The sequence below is a fragment of the Piliocolobus tephrosceles genome, chromosome 4 (genome assembly GCF_002776525.5).
Source record: "Piliocolobus tephrosceles isolate RC106 chromosome 4, ASM277652v3, whole genome shotgun sequence".
NCBI classification, from domain to species: domain Eukaryota; kingdom Metazoa; phylum Chordata; class Mammalia; order Primates; family Cercopithecidae; genus Piliocolobus; species Piliocolobus tephrosceles.
This window is the reverse complement of record NC_045437.1, coordinates 3,157,209-3,173,597: the sequence shown is the minus strand read 5'-3', so window position 1 is coordinate 3,173,597 and position 16,389 is coordinate 3,157,209. Positions and strand designations below refer to the sequence as shown.

Sequence of the window (16,389 nt, the reverse complement as noted above, 5' to 3'; positions counted from 1 at the left end):
GGACCGTTGTTTTATTGGTTCACGGAGCTCGGAGAGATTCGCCACAGCAGTGAAAAATAATGTGCACAACTGAGGAAGACCGGCTTCTTTGATTTCACCTTCTGCTGCACACATGAGCTGGGAGCATCAACAAAATGGAAATGCTGTTACTTTGCACAGCTGTAGAGTGACACTTCAGATGCCTTTGCTTCCCTTTGTACAGCCTGCTGGAATAATCCCAAAACCACAGTGGCAAGAGATTAGAAAGGAGGCAGAAGGGGAGACAGAGAGAGGAGAAATCACACTTTATTATCTGGAAGAGTGGAAATTTTAATAATGCAGAAGACCCGCCCTCCAATCTGATCAGCTTTGCCAGAACGGTGGGCCCAGGATGGGGGTCAGGAAGGGAAAAGCCGCCCTGGCTCCAGCCCCTCCTCCCGCATCAGCCCTGCCTGCCCTCCCTGACCCAGGGCTACACACCCCATGTGCATATCTGAGAATGGAAATGGCCTGCTTTGGTTGGGAGTTTGCTAAAAGAAAGAAAGAAAGAAAAAAATACTGGTTGCTTTTTACTGTTGCCATGTGTTTGGGTGTTAAGGAGGGGAGGGGAGCGGGTGGTGGTGGTGGAGGCATTTTTGGAGGGTTTTTCTTTGGGGCAGGAGTAGCTCAAACTTAGGTATCTCTTACTGACTTATCTTCTCATAAATACTCTGAAATTCCTAATGGTTGAATGCTTGCTGTGGGCCAGGGAAGCTTCCAAATTCTTGGGTGTAAGAAAGAGGGCTTCGGGTCCACATTTGGCTCTCAGATGTACTGCACTGCAGAGTTTAATGCGTGATTAATTTTATTCATAAAAATGTTAATCACTTCATTGTGAGATCTTTTTAACATTCACTGCAGAGAGCACCTTTTTTGATTTCTCTTGCCCACCATCTCACAGATGTATTTAATATTTTCAGTCACTGCTGCAGCTATCCAAGGCTCTGGCAATTAACCATACGTTTAAAATTCAGCAAAGATACAGCAAAGTTAAAATTCAAGCAAAGATACAGCAGCGACAAACAGCAAACAGGAAAAGACAGAGAAACACACACACACACACACATACACACCCCAAGAATGTAAGTGACCAGCTGGGGAATCCTGCAGGCTGTCACCCCGCTATCAGGGCATCCGCAGCCTGGGTGACCTTCCAGAGCGCCGCGCTCACAGATAGCTCATAATAAACACGCGCGCAGAAACCGAGCTGGCTTCTTCCCACATCGAAAGGGCTGTTTCAAAGGGGAATCGGAATTTAAAATAAAAGCCCTTCAATTTGTAAGATTTCACTGGCCTTGGCGTCCCTCCCACCATTGCGTTTTGCCTGAGGGCGTGGGACCCGTGGAGGGTGGGTCGTGGCTCAGCATCTAGGGTGGGGCGCGAGGAGGGTGGCGCTAGCTGAGTGCCCGAGCTCCCCCCACCCCCACCACCTCCTGCCATTGTGTCCCCGCACCCAGCCATTGCTCTCAGGACCCTGGATAAATGGATTAGGGGATCAGAGACACCCGCTGCGTCTTCAGAAGCCCAACAGCCGCCGCGGAGAAGGCGGCCGCTTGTGCCCCGCCCGAGGGGAAGGAGGGGCGCTGACTGCTCGGCCTCTTCCCAGGGTCGGCCTGACCCTCCTCACTGCCCAGAAAGGGCCAGGGCCGGCCTTTGCCCGCGGAGGGGCGCGGGGTTCGGGCGCGGGGTTCAGGTGCGGAGCTGGGGCGGTGCGGACGGCGAGCTGACTCCGGGGCGCGTGCTCCACGTGCTCACCATTCAGGCCCACAGCCTGGGATCCCGCGGCGCGGCAGAGCCCTGGGTCCCAGCTGCCTGGCTTGCCATGGCTTGCCACCCAAGCGCGCGGCTCCATCCCTTGCTCCCTCCCGGGTTCAAGGCCTCCTTTTCTCTGCCTCTTCATTTAGAGCAATCCTAACATTTCAGGTTGCTCCTGAAGCCTCCTCAGTCCCAGGCCACGTGGTGACTTCCGTGGGCCTAAGACACCTTCTCCAGGAGAAACTTATTAAAAATTTTGTTTTACCACTCCATAGGTATAAAGATAAATATATTAATATACATTATAACATTTTCTTCGACCCAAAAATTACAGGGTATTTTTATATGGAAAAAAAAAATTAAACCATTTCCCTGGGCCCCTCAAAATACCCGGGGTCCCCAGGCCCAGGGATCCCACTGCTGAAGTCACCGGGCCAGGACGGCCTTGGCATCTGATCCCGTCCACGATCACCCTAAGAGGTCTATTTTCAGACGTTATTCTGGGAGGAGGGAAGGGGCCCAGCCACCAGTCGCGGGGTACAAAAGGTGGCCAGCAGTCCCCGCGGGATGACCTTGGCAGGCCTCTCAGCTCAGGAGTCATAACTGGAGCCGCTGGCTTGGTGGGGAGCGCTGGAGAAGACCTGGAAAGCATGGCCTCTCCCTAGAGCCGCCCCCATTGCTCTAGGGCTGTCCCTGCGTGGGGGTGGGTGGCCAAGGCACAGAAAAAGTCTCAGAGTGGGCAAGGCGGCTGGGTGCCCTGAGTGGGCTGCGCTTCTTCCGCACGTCTACCCATCCCCATGCTCGCTGGCTCAAGGGATGCCTAAAGCTGGGTGGGCTTTTTAATTCCCCCAGAATGCACCCCCTCCACTGTTTGTTCTGCCCTGTCTCCTGGCCCCCAACTTGGACTTATGGCCCCAGGGCCACCCTACATTCCCTCCCCACCTGGTGCCACATGCTGACTTGGGGGCCAGTGAGATGGCAGGGCCCTCTGTGGGGACAGAGAAGTCACCAGGCACTGGGAGCGCACTCAGTGTCCGGCTCCCCAAAGACTCCCTTTCCTTTCCGGGGGGCTCAGAGCCTGGCTGACTCCTGTGGCAGTGCTGGGTCCTGCAGTGTGGCCCGTGTTGCAGAGGCAGTGGCCACTGACCACAGGAGGTTCCTCTGGCCTTGCAAGTTCTTTCTGCAAGGAAACCACGAAGCTCCGCTCCTCCGTGGGGCCAATGCTCCCCGAGCCCTGCAGACGACCCTCCCTAGGCTCTGCTACCTTCCCTTTTTTTCCACCTCCAACTTGCAGTCCCCACCAACAAACAAGGCCCTGTCGTTTTGAGAAGGGCATTCAGTGGTCCAGTCGTCCCAAGTTGGAGTTCACAAACCCCATCTCCATTTGGATCCCCCAACCTCACCCTACACCCTGCCTGTGAGAAGAGGCGACCAGTGACCCACTGGCATCATGGTTGGGGTGGCGGGGGAGGTGGAATTAGGATTCCCCTCTCAGGCGAGAGGTTCAAAAGCAGAGAGGACAGGGCCTGCCTGAACCCTCCACATTGAAAGGTCAAAGGCTAGTGCCTGTCCCAGGTACCCCTGGGTGCTACGCCCCACCCTGTCCTCTCTCCTTTCTGCCTCCCTCCCTCACTCCAGCTTCCCTGCTCTCTGGCAGAGTCCCATCTACAAGGACGACTGAAACTTTATAGGGCATGATTCATCGGTGGCGCACCCCTTGGAGCCGAGGTGCGTATTACATTAATCAGTGTCAGACCACTAAAACCGAGATATGAATATGAATTCTCCATATTGCAGGCGAGATAAATGTGCTGGTGAATGTAATTGATCGGAGGACAGTGGGCAGGATGGTGGCAGCAGGGAGATTTCAGAGACTCCAGCTCAACCTTTGTGCTGGGGGCTGCCAAGGCTGTAACACAGATGCAGGAGCCCCGGACCAGATCTGTGTCTTGTTCCCCTGCACACACCCACCCCTCCAGAAAAAGCCCAATATAACCAGAAAAGGGAACCCGGAACAGAAAACCAATTCTGATGACGAGGGGAACCCTGTGTCTGGAAATTAGTCCTGTGGACAATCTCCCCTTAGTCTGTTCAGGGACTGTCTCCTCCATGCTGGCCAGAGCGCAGCTGCCACCTCTGAAACCGTCCTGGGCACTGCTGAGGTAGGGAAGCCCCTTTCCTCAGGCGGAAAGCTCCTCCAGAACTAACAGCGCTTTGTTTTCAGAAGCAAAGGATATTTGTGGATTTTCTATGTCCACTCCAGATTTTTCAGGAGCTGAAGCACCAGGCACGTGGGGTGCTTCCATGGGACCCTGCACACTTAGATGGCTCCCACGGCTGGAAAGATGTAAACAAATAGTGCACAAAGGACAAAAATGCCTTCAATGCTCCATTACAAATTCATTTCTAACTTTTCACTGGAGAAAAATAATTCCGAGGCTGGCGATCTGTATGGAAAACCTAGCTCTCAGGAAGGTGCACAGACCATTCATGGACTCTAGGCCACTGCAGCTCAGTAGCCAGGACTCCCCAGGATGAGCATGTGCCGGCCCAGCTACCTCAGCAGCAGCTCCTGTGGGGGTGGGGGTGGGGGTGCGGTCCCAAATGTCTTGCATTGAAAAAAAAATTAGGAAAGGGTGGAAATAGGGGTGTGCAAAGCAGCAGGTGCCAGCACAGACCATCCAATTTGATTCAGGTGACTAAAGAGCTGAGCTTGCCCAGGGACAGGGAACTCTGGCCTACCTGAATCCAACCTGCTGTTTCCACCGTCACCCAGAAGGCATCTCACAGCACTTTGGTTGCTTGAGCAGCATGCCTGTGTGGCTGGGAACACAATTCCTCATCAGAGGCGAAGGACATAGCTGGTCAAGCCTCTCTAGAGACACGGTCTGGCTGAGGACACAAGATCCATTTGGGCCCAGCAGTCAGAGTAGGCTCTAGGACCCCATTGCAGAACCTCTGGAATGATGAGCCCAAGGCTCTGATGATCCACGAAGGGCTAGGGCCGAGGGCAGGTGAGAAACACCTCTGTGATTTAGCAAGGAAGGCACCGGACAATAAAAGCACCCCAGACAGAACCCAGTGCTCACTTCCTCGCTCCAAATGCCAGTAGCCTACCCTGCAGGCCCGGCACTCCCCCAACACACACACAAAGAACCAGTGGCTGCAGCCCTGGAACACAAAGCGGTCCCCAGCACTACAAATCCAGGCTCGTGCCCGGGGAGCCCCAAGGCCCAGCGACCCCAGATTTGCACCACACCCCAGGAGCCAGATCGGCGCTGGTCAAGGCCGCATTCCGCTTTCGGACCATAGAGGGCGCCTGGAGCACGTCCATTCAGACTGCGGAGCTGCTCCCCCAGGCCGGGCCCGAGTCCGTCCGCCCGCGGTCCACTCCGCTCCGGCCCCGCTCCTCCCGGCTGATCCCACCCCTCCCACTCCTCGCTCCCCGAAGCGCCTCAAGTGTCCTTGGCCCACATGCCCCACGCGGCGCCCTTCGAGCCTCCTCTTCGCCGCTTTTCCTCCCGCCTCGGGGCAGGGAGAGGACCTTCCCCTCTTCATGGACCAGGAACGGGGTGGAGGGCTGTAGAAAGATGCGGGCGTCGGGGGCCAGTAGGAGCCGTGGACTGGCGCCTCCTAATCTTCACGCGAGCCTCCCTCTTCCCTGGAATCTCTGAAAAGACCCCAGTGCCCCGACTTTCCCCCTAGCTTCGGCCGTGCACGGAGTCCCCACGCGCAGCACTGGCGCCGGCGGGTCTCGAGCAGGCCGGGAAGGGCGGGTCACAGGCTGGGGGTGCGAGCGAAGGGTGGTCCCTCTGACCTCGGACTCGGCCCTGTCCCCACTAGACCGCTTTTCCCAGCAGCCCACATCCTCGCTGGCAGTTTTGGAAATGTTTGCTTGCTCAGTTTTCACGCATTCAACGCAGAGTCGCCTGCGCCCTGAAGGCCCCTGCGCCTGGTCCGGAGAGCCTCCTGAAGGTGCCGGCTGCCGCGCTTGGCGCGTGTCCCGCTCCGAACCCACTGTTGCTGGTGTCCCCGGATCCGCAGCGATGTCCAGGCTCCCAGGCCATTCCCCACCCACGAGCGCCCGAGGCCAGCCTCGCCGCGAGTGTTTCCCAACGTCGCTGCTCCCAGCTGCCTCCCCGCTGCGGCCATCTGGGACAGTTTCCTCTGGGCTCCCGCGGTGCGCGCGTCTGAGGGCAAAGGACGCAGTCCGTGGAGCCCAAGTGTAAAGGGGCTTCCCTGGGAGACCAAAGACCCCTCGACTTTCTCGCTTCCCACCGCAGCCTCAGTCCCTCGTTCACACCTCACGCCGCAGAGAACCCCCGCACCGCATCCGCGCCGGCCCATCTGTGGAGTTTTAAAGAGCCTTCCAATTTTTCCCGGTGTTTCATTTAACCAAACCACTAAAAATACATGCAAAGCAATACTTCGTACTCCATTATTTTCACACTCAACCCAGAAAACGACCAGGCGCCACGATGCACCGTTGAGACAACTAGTTATAAACTGATTCCTAATCCGAAATTCTCCTCTGGGGTTGCAAATAAAAAGTATTTTTTCTCCCTTTTTACCGATGCTATAAAATCGTTTTGTAAAACTGCCTAAAATTGAACTTATTCATGTCCTGAGAAAATCATGTCTCAGAAAAATGTTTCTGAAAGCAATTGAACTGCCAGCAAGAAACTGCCCTACTGACAATATTTAAAAATTCAACAACCACAAACAACCAAGAGATGTTTAAAGCACCTGCCTCTTGGGTGGAAACAGCCTCTAAAAGCCCCCCATGAGAAGCCCCTCTCCCCCAGCCACAGGCCCTTGGGCCCCGCCCAGGGTATCCCCCACTTCTCTCTCTCTTACCCCCTCTCTCTTTTTCTGCCACACACACACACACACACACATACACACACACTCTCTCACACACACACGCTGGCCAGGCACACAGCAGCAGGAGCGGGGAGGGGGCATCATTTCATTTAGTTTATTAGACAAAAATATATGATTTAGACAAGTTCGCTGACGCGCTATTTACAATCTGAAATCACTCTATATACAGAAAAGGGGGGAAAGAGACACAAGCATGTGGGGGCATTTACCGAACCCGATAATCGCAGCCACCGGAGCCGCCTGTAGAGGCCTGGCCGCCTGGACGCGAGCTCGGGACCGAACAAGCCCCTTTCTGCAGAAAGCGATGGATGGGAGTCCTTGACGTCGTTGTCATATTTGTCCTTTACACCAGTCTGAAATATTTGTCTTAATTCCTCCCACATTCCCTCCCTCCCCAACTCCTCCCCCCTCCCCCTCCCCGCAAAAGTAAAAGAAGACCCTTAATCAGGCGGACGGGAGGGCTGCTAGGATCCGCGGCGTTCCCTCCTGCGGGGCCAGAGAGCTGCAGGGGAAACACAGCGAGACAAGAAGACAGGGGCACTGTGAGTGGGGGACGGAGCGCCGGGCGTCGCCGGCTCCAGCAGCGGAGCCCTGGGGGCGGGGTCGATAGCCAGCGCGGCTCCCGGCTCGGGAGAAACTCCAGTCTCCTCCGCTCGCCCGGCGCCCAGGGCTGGAGGGGAGCGCTCCTTCAACAAGGACTGCGCGACCCCCAACGCCACCCAGCCAGCTCCGCCCGAGTCCCGACCACTCCTCCTCCACCTCCCCACCGCCTTCTCCCATAGCAAAAGCAAACAGCACTCACTTGTCGCGTACCGGCTGGAAAGGCGACTTTAACTGCTGTGCCGGCGAATCTGGCCTGGGGACGAGGTCTCTCTCTGCGAGAGATCGGAAGAGGCAAAGTTAGGACAGAGAGAAGGGCGGGAGAGGGCCCAGGCCTCCTTCCCACCAACTCCTGCCTGATGCTCAGGCAGATTCGCCGAGAAACGTCACCCGTCATCCCACCACCACCCCTGAGCAGGCCCGCCGGTAGGGCAAAGCTCTCTTGGGAGAGCCCCAGGGCCTTGTCTGGCTTTCTAAATTGAAGCAGGGATTAAGCACAGCCTCAGTGCTCAGAGGCCACTGCCTGGTACTCTCCCAGCGCATGCTGCACCTCACGCCACTACACTTAGCCAGGCCTCTGCATTCCCAGCTAGAGTACAGATGGACGCGGCCCCCTGGAGCTGTACCTGGGAGCGTGGGGCTGCTGCGGGCCGAGGCCTTGTCTCCGTTGAGCGTCCCCGGGGCAACGGCGACCGGCGGCTGCGGTGGTGGAGGTGCAGGAAGGTGAGGGCCATGGGGCGCGGCGTGGGGCGCGCCAACGCCCAGGAAGGAGCGCATGTTGAGCAGCGAACCCTGTGCGAGGAATGCGCTGTTGGTCCAGTTGGAGAACTTGCCGATGTGGCAGGTGTACAGTCCGTGGCTGGGCAGGAAGGCGGGGTGTTGCAGCGGCGCGCCGGCGGAGGGCCCGTGTGCGCCGGGGTGGCCCGCAGGCGGCGGCGGGGAAGCCTTGGGCGCACCATCGGGGCTCGTGGCTGTCTCGGCCAGCGACCAGATCTTGGGCTTGCCGTGCGGCGCACCCTGCAGGCCGCCCGCTGCAGCGCCGGGGCTCAGCAAGCGCGTGCTGCCGGGCTCTGGGGCCTCCTTGGTCAGGCCCAAGGGCGAGTCCTGGGGCTTGAGAACGTCGGCTGCTGCCAGCGGCGAGCCTTGGTCCCGGGCAAGAGCAGAAGGGGCTGCGGGTGCGTGCGGAGCCTCGGCCTTGTCCTCGTCGTCCTCGTTGCTCTGGTCTCCATCGTGCTCGTCGATCTTGTCGATGTCGATGCTTTCCAGGTCGATCTCCTCGTCGTCCTCGGCCTTCTCCGGGTCGCCCTCGGTGTCGCTGCCGAAGAGAGTTCCATCTTCCTGATCCTTGCTGCGCGCTCCCCATGTCACCTTGTTCTCCTTCTTGAGGCGCCGGCGCGCGTTGGCGAACCAGGTGGAGACCTGCGTGAGGGTCATCTTGGTGATGATGGCCAGCATGATCTTCTCGCCCTTGGTGGGGTAGGGGTTCTTGCGGTGCTCGTTGAGCCAGGCCTTGAGCGTGCTGGTGCTCTCGCGGGTGGCGTTCTTGGGCCGCCCGGGGTCCCCGTATTGGAACTGGCCGTAGGGGTAATAAGCCGGCGCCGTGTGGGCTGCGAAGGTGGCGGGGTGCACCCCAGGGTTGTCCTTGAGTTCATACTGCGAGCCCTGCAGCCACAGGGTAGAGCCATCGAGGAGAGACAGGAGGGAAGTGGAGAGAGAGGGAGAGAGAGAGAGCGAGAGAGAGAGAGAGAGATAAGTCTCCAAGATGGGAAAGTGGAAAGTAGCCGCTCCAGTGGGCTCGAGGGCCTCCCGGGCGCTTTGCTGGGCTCTGCTGTGCTGGGCAGATCAGGAAGGCACCCCCAGTTCACTGCTGGGGAGAAGGGGAGCCAGGACCAGGAGCTGACTTTAGGAACTGTCCTTTCACCGACCGTTGAGATCTTTTTTGCCATTCTAGAAAAGTTCCAGAAACAGTGCAGTCTCCAGAGGAACACAACAGAAGCGCGGCCCCTGCAAGTTCCCTAGGCGACCTGTGTTCCCACCACCAACCGCCGGAGAAACCTGCATTTCCAAGTTTATCTTTCACTAGCTAGAGGGGAAAACCTTTCAACTGAGCTGATAAAGCCATTTCTCCAAACCTAAAGGGCCTAGAGCCCAAGCCTCCTCTCTGCGACCCTGAGGGGGCTCAATCAAAATAAACCATCCCGTGTTTTCTACCGGTCTAAATTCGCCAGTAATTTAAAACTAAAGCACAGTCCTCTGCCTTCCAAATTAATCTGCATATAATAGTTTACCCACAGTAAAAGGTCTTTAGTGGTGACAGGTAATTTGAAATTTTAATCCCGGCCATCATCGACAACAATAACAAAAACACCATTTTTTTTTTTTAAATACAAAAGGAAGTCTTAGCCTGTAAAATATTAACGCAAGGGCTGGGAGCAACCGGCGGCCAGGAGGGGAACCGGTTCAGTATCCTAGGCCTCTTCTCAGTTACTTCATCTCTTAAGTTTGACTTTGATCTGGAGGGAGCAAACACAAACTGTTTGCAGGCATTTAGAGGCGGTGATTTATTTGCAATCAATATTCTTTTTATCATCAGTAGTAAAACACAGCAAGTCAAATTATCCCATCAGGTTTTTTGGTAAATAACATTTTATCTTTCTAACAACCTCATTAGGCCTCATTATTACCATAAATTGCCCAGACAGACATTCAAATACAATTTTATCTTTTGACTTCCAAACACCCAATTATAATGGCTTGGAAACCTAGGCCTAGAATCAGGGTTTGGGTTTGAGTTCACTCTCTAAGAACCAGAGGGAGAGCTGGAGGAAACACACACCTTTTGGGTGGGAATAATTTTTACATATTATCCTTCTAGAGGGGAAAAACAACTTAGAACATCAAACATCTCCCTTTCCCAACTCTCCACAAAGGGTGCAGGTCCTCACACTGAAGCTCCCTCCCTCCCCCGCAAACACAGGCAGAGTTCCCAAATGGCACACAACTGCATTCGCAATTTCTGTAAAAAGTGTTCATCCTCTCTGTAAAAATGGTCGAGTTGCAATGCTAGCAAAGGGAGCTCCGGACTCTGAGAAAGTTGTGAAGACCAGAAGATTTCTTGGACTAATTAGTTCGGTGACTGAGGCCGCAGAGAAAAGGTTTCTGCGGCCAGATTTCGTTTTTACGCAGTCGTTGCAAAATGTACTTTGTGCTTTTCTGATTATTTTGGTTGTAATTGTAAAGAAGACATTTCAGCCTCGTCTCCACGGGGAATTCTTTTTGAAAGGACACCTTGTAAATCTCTCAACGCTTTCCGGCCTCCCTGCCGCCTGAACAAAATGGGGGCTGATCTTTTTCGATAGTAAGAGACCTGAAAGGCAGCCGGGCCGCTTTCTTTCAAAACTACAAGAAAAGTTACAGGGAAACCCGCTCTTTGCTTGTGCACACTTGACGGGTGTTTACTCCCCGCTTCTCCTTCGGGGAGCGGGGAGATATCGGGGGTGCCTGGAAATTGCTTTATCCCGCGGGCAGCGACCCAGGAGGGGGTTGCCTCCCAGGGCCCCGCGCCCGCAGCACAATTCACCAGCCGTCCGAAGTTTAAGCATCGACCTTGCAGTCAGACCAAGGAAAATGGATCATTTGGACCGGCAGACAGGCCAATGCCCCTGCGGAGAATTAAGTGTGCAGCCGCCTCCCCCCACATCTAACACCCACTGGGACGGGAGACTAAGAGGACACCATTTATTTTAAACCAAGGGACACTGTTTTCTTTAATCCTCAATTATGTAACTAAGGAAGAAAAGTGCTTTTCTTTCGGTGCAAATGAAATGAAAACTTTGGCAACTTAGAAAAGTAAAATCAAACACCGTTTCAGAAACCAAAACATTATTGCAACTTAATTTTTGTTTAAACTCAAATTCGCACACACGCCACAGAGAGAGCTCTCCATCCCTTGGACCCCTATTGTTAACATTATTTTGATTGACTCTACTAGGCTTAAAAGGGGTCTGTCTGGCAAACTCAGATACAACTATCTTGGAGCTGCTAAAGAGGGAGAAAATCAAGTTTTCCAGACTTGGTTCGAAAACTAAAGAGGCCGCGCTAGCGGGACCCGCGGCCCGGAAAGGAAGTCCTGCTAAGCTACGCCGGGCCGAGCTGCAGGAACCCCGTGGGCCTGCCCGGGCGCCCTGGCCGAGCCAGGCCAGTTTGCCCCCGACCTCCAGCGCGGGCAGCACTCCCCGGGCCTGCTTCTGCGGCCTCTCTGGACTCTCGCGACCCGCTTCCTGGCCCGGGCCTTCCGCTTTCCCAGGCCGAGATGGCCCAGCCGTCACCCGCCCGGCCTCCCCGCCCTCTTGCGTCCCCGGGGGCCGCAGCCTCGGCCGCCTGGAACCTGCCCTCGGACCTTTCTAGTTCCTCCTCCGGACCAGGTCCACCCGTCGTCTCTCCCTCCTGGGCGACCCGCCACCCTTCCCCTGGCGCGGGTGAGTCAGAGGAGAAGCGGGGGAGGCCGGGCGCACTCACCATCTGCGAGAAGAGGCTGAGATCCGCGGCGTACGGCAGGAAGGCGCTGTAGTTGGGCGCGCCCGCGTACGGCCCCGCCGCCGCGTACATGCCCAGCACCGAGGTGACCGCAGCCGCGCCCGCCCCGCCGCCCAGCTCCGCGGCCCCGGGTCGACCCGACGAAGCGGCGGCCGCAGCAGCAGCGGCAGCGGCTAGCACCCCCGGGCGCTCGCCGCCGTAGGCGCCGGGCCCCGCGGCGCTCAGGTACTGCGGGTAGCCCAGCTGCGGGAAGGACATGTCCGCGGACTCGGCGACCGCCGCAGCGGGCGAGTATTAAAGGCGCGGGGAGGGAGACGGAGGCCGGCCGGAGGGGGATTGCAGGGGGCGCCGCGAGGGGTCTAGGGAGGAGTTGGCGGCCAGCCGGGCGCGCTCGGGCGGGCCGAGAGATGGGGGCCGGTCGCGGCTCCTCGGCCCGGTGCTCCCAGGCGCCCGGCTCCCGGCTGCGCCCGGATCCGCGATCGCGCGCCGACTGCGGCGGCCGCCCTCCGCTCGGCGGCGGGGCTTTCAGACACAATTTGAAGTTGATGCTTTGATTGGCATCCCCTTGAGCGCAGGCCCCGCCCCTTGCTCCCCTCCCGCCCCCTCCCTGCCTCCCGCCCGCCCTTGCCGGCCGCTCCCGCCCCTCCCGCGAGCACGTGGTGCCCCGCGCCGGCCGGGCCAGCTCCTCCTGCGGTGGGCGCTCGCGTCGGGGCGGCGGGGTGTGGGCCCGGAGGCCGCGGGCCCCTTCCCGACCAGCCCCCGCGGCTGTCTGACAACCTGTCGACACGGGTTTACAGCTGTCTGACACCGGGTTTGCAGTTTCGCAGTCGAGGTGTGTCCCCTTTTTAACAAAAACAATTCGGCGTCTGTTTTTCTACCGTTTGGGCAGCGGGGAAGGGGCCGGCGGCCTGGGCGCGGGTGACAGCGGGCAGGGAGCGGCCTCTCCCCCGAGTCCCGCGCGGCCGGTGCCTCCAGGGGACATCTTTGGCAGAAGTGCACCCGGACAGTCTCCGCGAGCCACTGAACCGGCGTGGCGTGACACCCCTGACTCCAGATGCGGGTACCCTTGGGCCCCTACTAGGTAGTAACCGATCGTCTGCCAATGACCGGCCTCGCCGCACTTGGGGAAGTGGGGAGCGGCCGAGCTCCGAGGGCTCTTTCAATTGTGCAAACTTTGAGCCAGGGCAAACCCCGCGGAGAAGTCGCTAGCTCGGGGGAAGCAGGCGCAGTCGGCACCGCGGGTTCTCGGAGGGAGGGGTGGGGGATATGCGAGGGGAGGGGCTTTTTCTTCACCCAGAAAGCCCCCTGGCAGCCGGAAGGAAGCATCCCCCGCGCCCCAGCGAAGGGGGAAGACGGCGTGGCCTGGATGCAGGGTTTGTCCACCAGGTGTGCAGAGGCAGATGGGAAACGTGTGGAACGCGCGAACCCGAGTCGGCGCCGCCACCAGACCGGGAACTGAGCGGCGTCTTGGGTCCAACCCCGCGTCCCTCTTCTCCCTGCGTCTCCCCTCTCCATTCTCAGCCTCGCCGGGCGACAGGACGCGGCCAGGAGCGGCGCACTTCAGAGGCGCTCCGTGTCGCCGCGGGCCTGGCCGTGCCGCTCCCGGGAGAAGATGCCAAGTGCACCGGCCTCTTCGCCTCCCTGAGCCTGGGACGGCCCCGGCTGGCCACTTCTGCGCCTCGTGGCTGGGGAGGTCCGGACGGTGCCGTGGGGAACCGGGTACCAGGCCCGGCTCCCGGGGCCACTTTGCGAACCACCTCCTACTCAGAGCCGAGGCCGGGAGTTCACCCCGCTGCCGCTCTGCAGCACACGGGACCCCGCGGGAATTTCAGCAGCGCACTCTGGCGTCTTCCCCGCTTTAGGCCGGGTTGGGGCTATGGGATGAAGGCGGCCATCGGGCCAGAGTCGGCATGCTGTTCTGCTGTTGGGCTGAGCCACCCGTATCCTGGACACCCGCCTGGCGGTCCCCTGACCCCCTGTCTCGCTTCCCTTTCTTCACCGAGCCTGGAGGCCCAGGGACTTCAGCAGCATCAGGAGGGCTCCGGTTTTCTGAGCCTGAGGACAGACAGTGAGACATCGCCTATAATTAGCAACAATAATGGTCATGATAGTAGTAATTACTAATAACCAGCTCTGACATCGGGCTTGATTTCCCTGCTCTGAGTCAGACTGTTTCCTAGCCATGCTGATTCCCCCGCTCAATTCGCCCCTGCAAACTCCGGAATCCGCCTACAACCTCTGTGGTTCCTTTTCTGCTTTTACAGATTCCAGGCTGGGTTTGTGGGGGCGCGGAGGGTTGGTGCGGAGTGGATTCTTGGTGACACAACTCCGGGAAGCCCCTAACTGCAGCTTTTTCCTGTTCCCCAGCCCACCACCAGACACCTTCTAACCCTAAGACGGATTTCCGATTTTCAACCTCCTCTCCTCTATACCCAAAACAAATCCATCCATTGCATGTGCCTCAGTAGGTGAGAAGTGGGCCAGCCCCACCCACCCCGTCCTGTTCAGCAAACTTGTGTCACATTTCAGGGTGACAGGGGAGATACACCCTCTTGTGTGACCTGGAGAATGAGGTGCGATGTAAGTCCAGAGACACTTCTCAGCCTTGGGATTCATCTACAGCTTGTCTGCCTCCTTCCAACACACAAAGCACCACCGCCCACCCCACCCGCAAGCCTCAGGTCTCTCTGCAGCTGGCAGAGCTTTGTGGCGAGGTGGGAATAGGGGAGTGGAGGCTTCATCCTGACTCTCAACCAGCCCACTCCTCTGTGCCCTGGCTGCATCACCTCCACTGGCCATCACAAAACGACTGCAGGTTCCTGAAAACGCCAGGGAGCTGGGTGGGGTGGCTGCCACTGGGCCCCACCTGGAGGCTCCCCCGCCCTGTTAATCCTGCCTGAGGACTGCACAGTTCCTGGGGAAGTGGCACTAGCAAAGATGGGTAACTTGCACCCCCCGGAGCCCTGCGAAGGTGCAAAAGGGGAGATTGTGGTCCATTCTCTGCCCAAGGCCAGGGGCCTGTGGCGGCACTCCAGGCCCCTGGGCCTAAAACCAATTCTAGGAAGTCCTTTCTAGGAAGTTCTAGCAAAGCCTGGCAGGCCCGAACTCACCTCCTCTCTTCTTTCTCCTTGGCCCTTGGCCCAAAAACGTTCACCTAGGATACTAGGAAGCAGGGTAGACTGAGAGAAAGAGAGAGAGAGAATTGCCACCAAAGCATCCCATCAGAGAGGGGGAGAGGCGGAGAATGAGCTAGAATCTCCTGGCTCAGCCTCTCCTGGGAGAGTTTCCTCCCACTCGTTCTGCCACTCATTTTCAGAAGCAAATGTTTCAGTGGGGCTCAGGGCTCCAGGGCCTCAGATGCTGGAGCAGGCAGAAGGGCTGGGCCTCTGGAACCCATGGGCCTGATTTGAACGCCCTTTTAAAAATGTCGTGAGAAAGTCTGAACTTTCCCTCAAAGAGGCTGCCCCTGCCCCCACCCGGACTCAGCATCACTGGCATCTAGGACCATCCCTCTGGGGGCCTTAGGTGTGCCAGGTGAAGGGGATGGACGTTGGAATGGGAGGTTGTGTGGCTCCCTCTGCTTGGTCTTGGAAACCGAAGCCCCAACCGTGAGGCGCTGGATCTCTGAGCCAGGAGAGAACCACTTTGTTGGCCCCTCAGCCACTTTTCCTGCCTCCAAAGTGGGTGGCTGAGGCAGGCCCTGCGGCTGCTCCAGAGGTTGCTCCTGGCTAAGCTGGCCGCACCGGTGGCTGCCCCTGTAGTCACTGTGCCAGAGACAAAGACGAGGAGCCTGACAAAACCAAGTCTAGGGGTCGCTGCACAGCGGAATCGGAGCTCCTCCTGCTTAGCGCCGGGGATCCAGTCCGGAAGCCCGTGGGCCCCGGTGCTCCGGGGACCCAAGGCACGTGGCCCAGGAGGCTGGCGAGACCCCGCGAAGCTCGGCAATGGGGGGTGACTGGGACTCCCCTGCTGGGAAGCCAGGACCTTCAACGCGTCCAGGACTTGGACAGACTCAGGCCTCTGGGTGCAGCAGCCTGTGCAGAGTGCGCGAGTGTCTCAGGGAGCGCAGGAGGCAGGCTGCAGGGGTGGGGGTTGGGCGTGGAGGAGAGGAAAGGCCGGAGACGGTAGGGGAGGGAGATGGGCGTTGGTGTACAACTGCAGTTTAAGCTAACTTGATTTTTAAGCTGGTGTTAAGGCTTGATGGAAAGTTTACTTGCAAGGTGCTGTTGTTGTTATCATTATTATTAGAGTCAGTTTTCTAAGTGGGAGGGATGTTATTCCTGGAGAAGATCGTTTTCCTATTCTCTCTCCCAACCCTCAGTGAGGATTCCACCCTCCCTGCCCCACCCTCCTGGAGCATATTTACATCAGGACAAGATTAAACACACCCAACAGCTTCCTCGTTTACAATTTTATTTCTTGGGAAACAGTTCGCTGGTCTTGAAGCTCTGCAATCCGGAAGTCGCTAAGGAAAAGGAGGATGCGCCTGGGGAGGCATCATCCCGGAAGCCGTCTGTGGAACCAGCCTTTGGCGCCGAGGATCAGGCTACACAGACCCGCCGCGGGATGCAAACGGGTGGCGCAGACCTGGGCTCC

The 16,389-nt window shown here is 58.0% G+C and overlaps 1 protein-coding gene across 1 annotated transcript; it reads right to left on the bottom strand.

Moving 5' to 3' along the window:
• Positions 1-6,737: 6,737 nt before the first annotated feature.
• Positions 6,738-12,326, bottom strand: IRX1 (iroquois homeobox 1). The gene is made up of 4 exons (XM_023218259.2): positions 11,776-12,326; positions 7,884-8,919; positions 7,460-7,532; positions 6,738-7,159 (listed from the first exon to the last, which is right to left on the bottom strand). The coding sequence occupies exons 1-4, from the start codon at positions 12,049-12,051 to the stop codon at positions 7,102-7,104; spliced, it is 1,443 nt and encodes a 480-aa protein (XP_023074027.1). The 5' UTR covers positions 12,052-12,326; the 3' UTR covers positions 6,738-7,101.
• Positions 12,327-16,389: the final 4,063 nt, after the last annotated feature.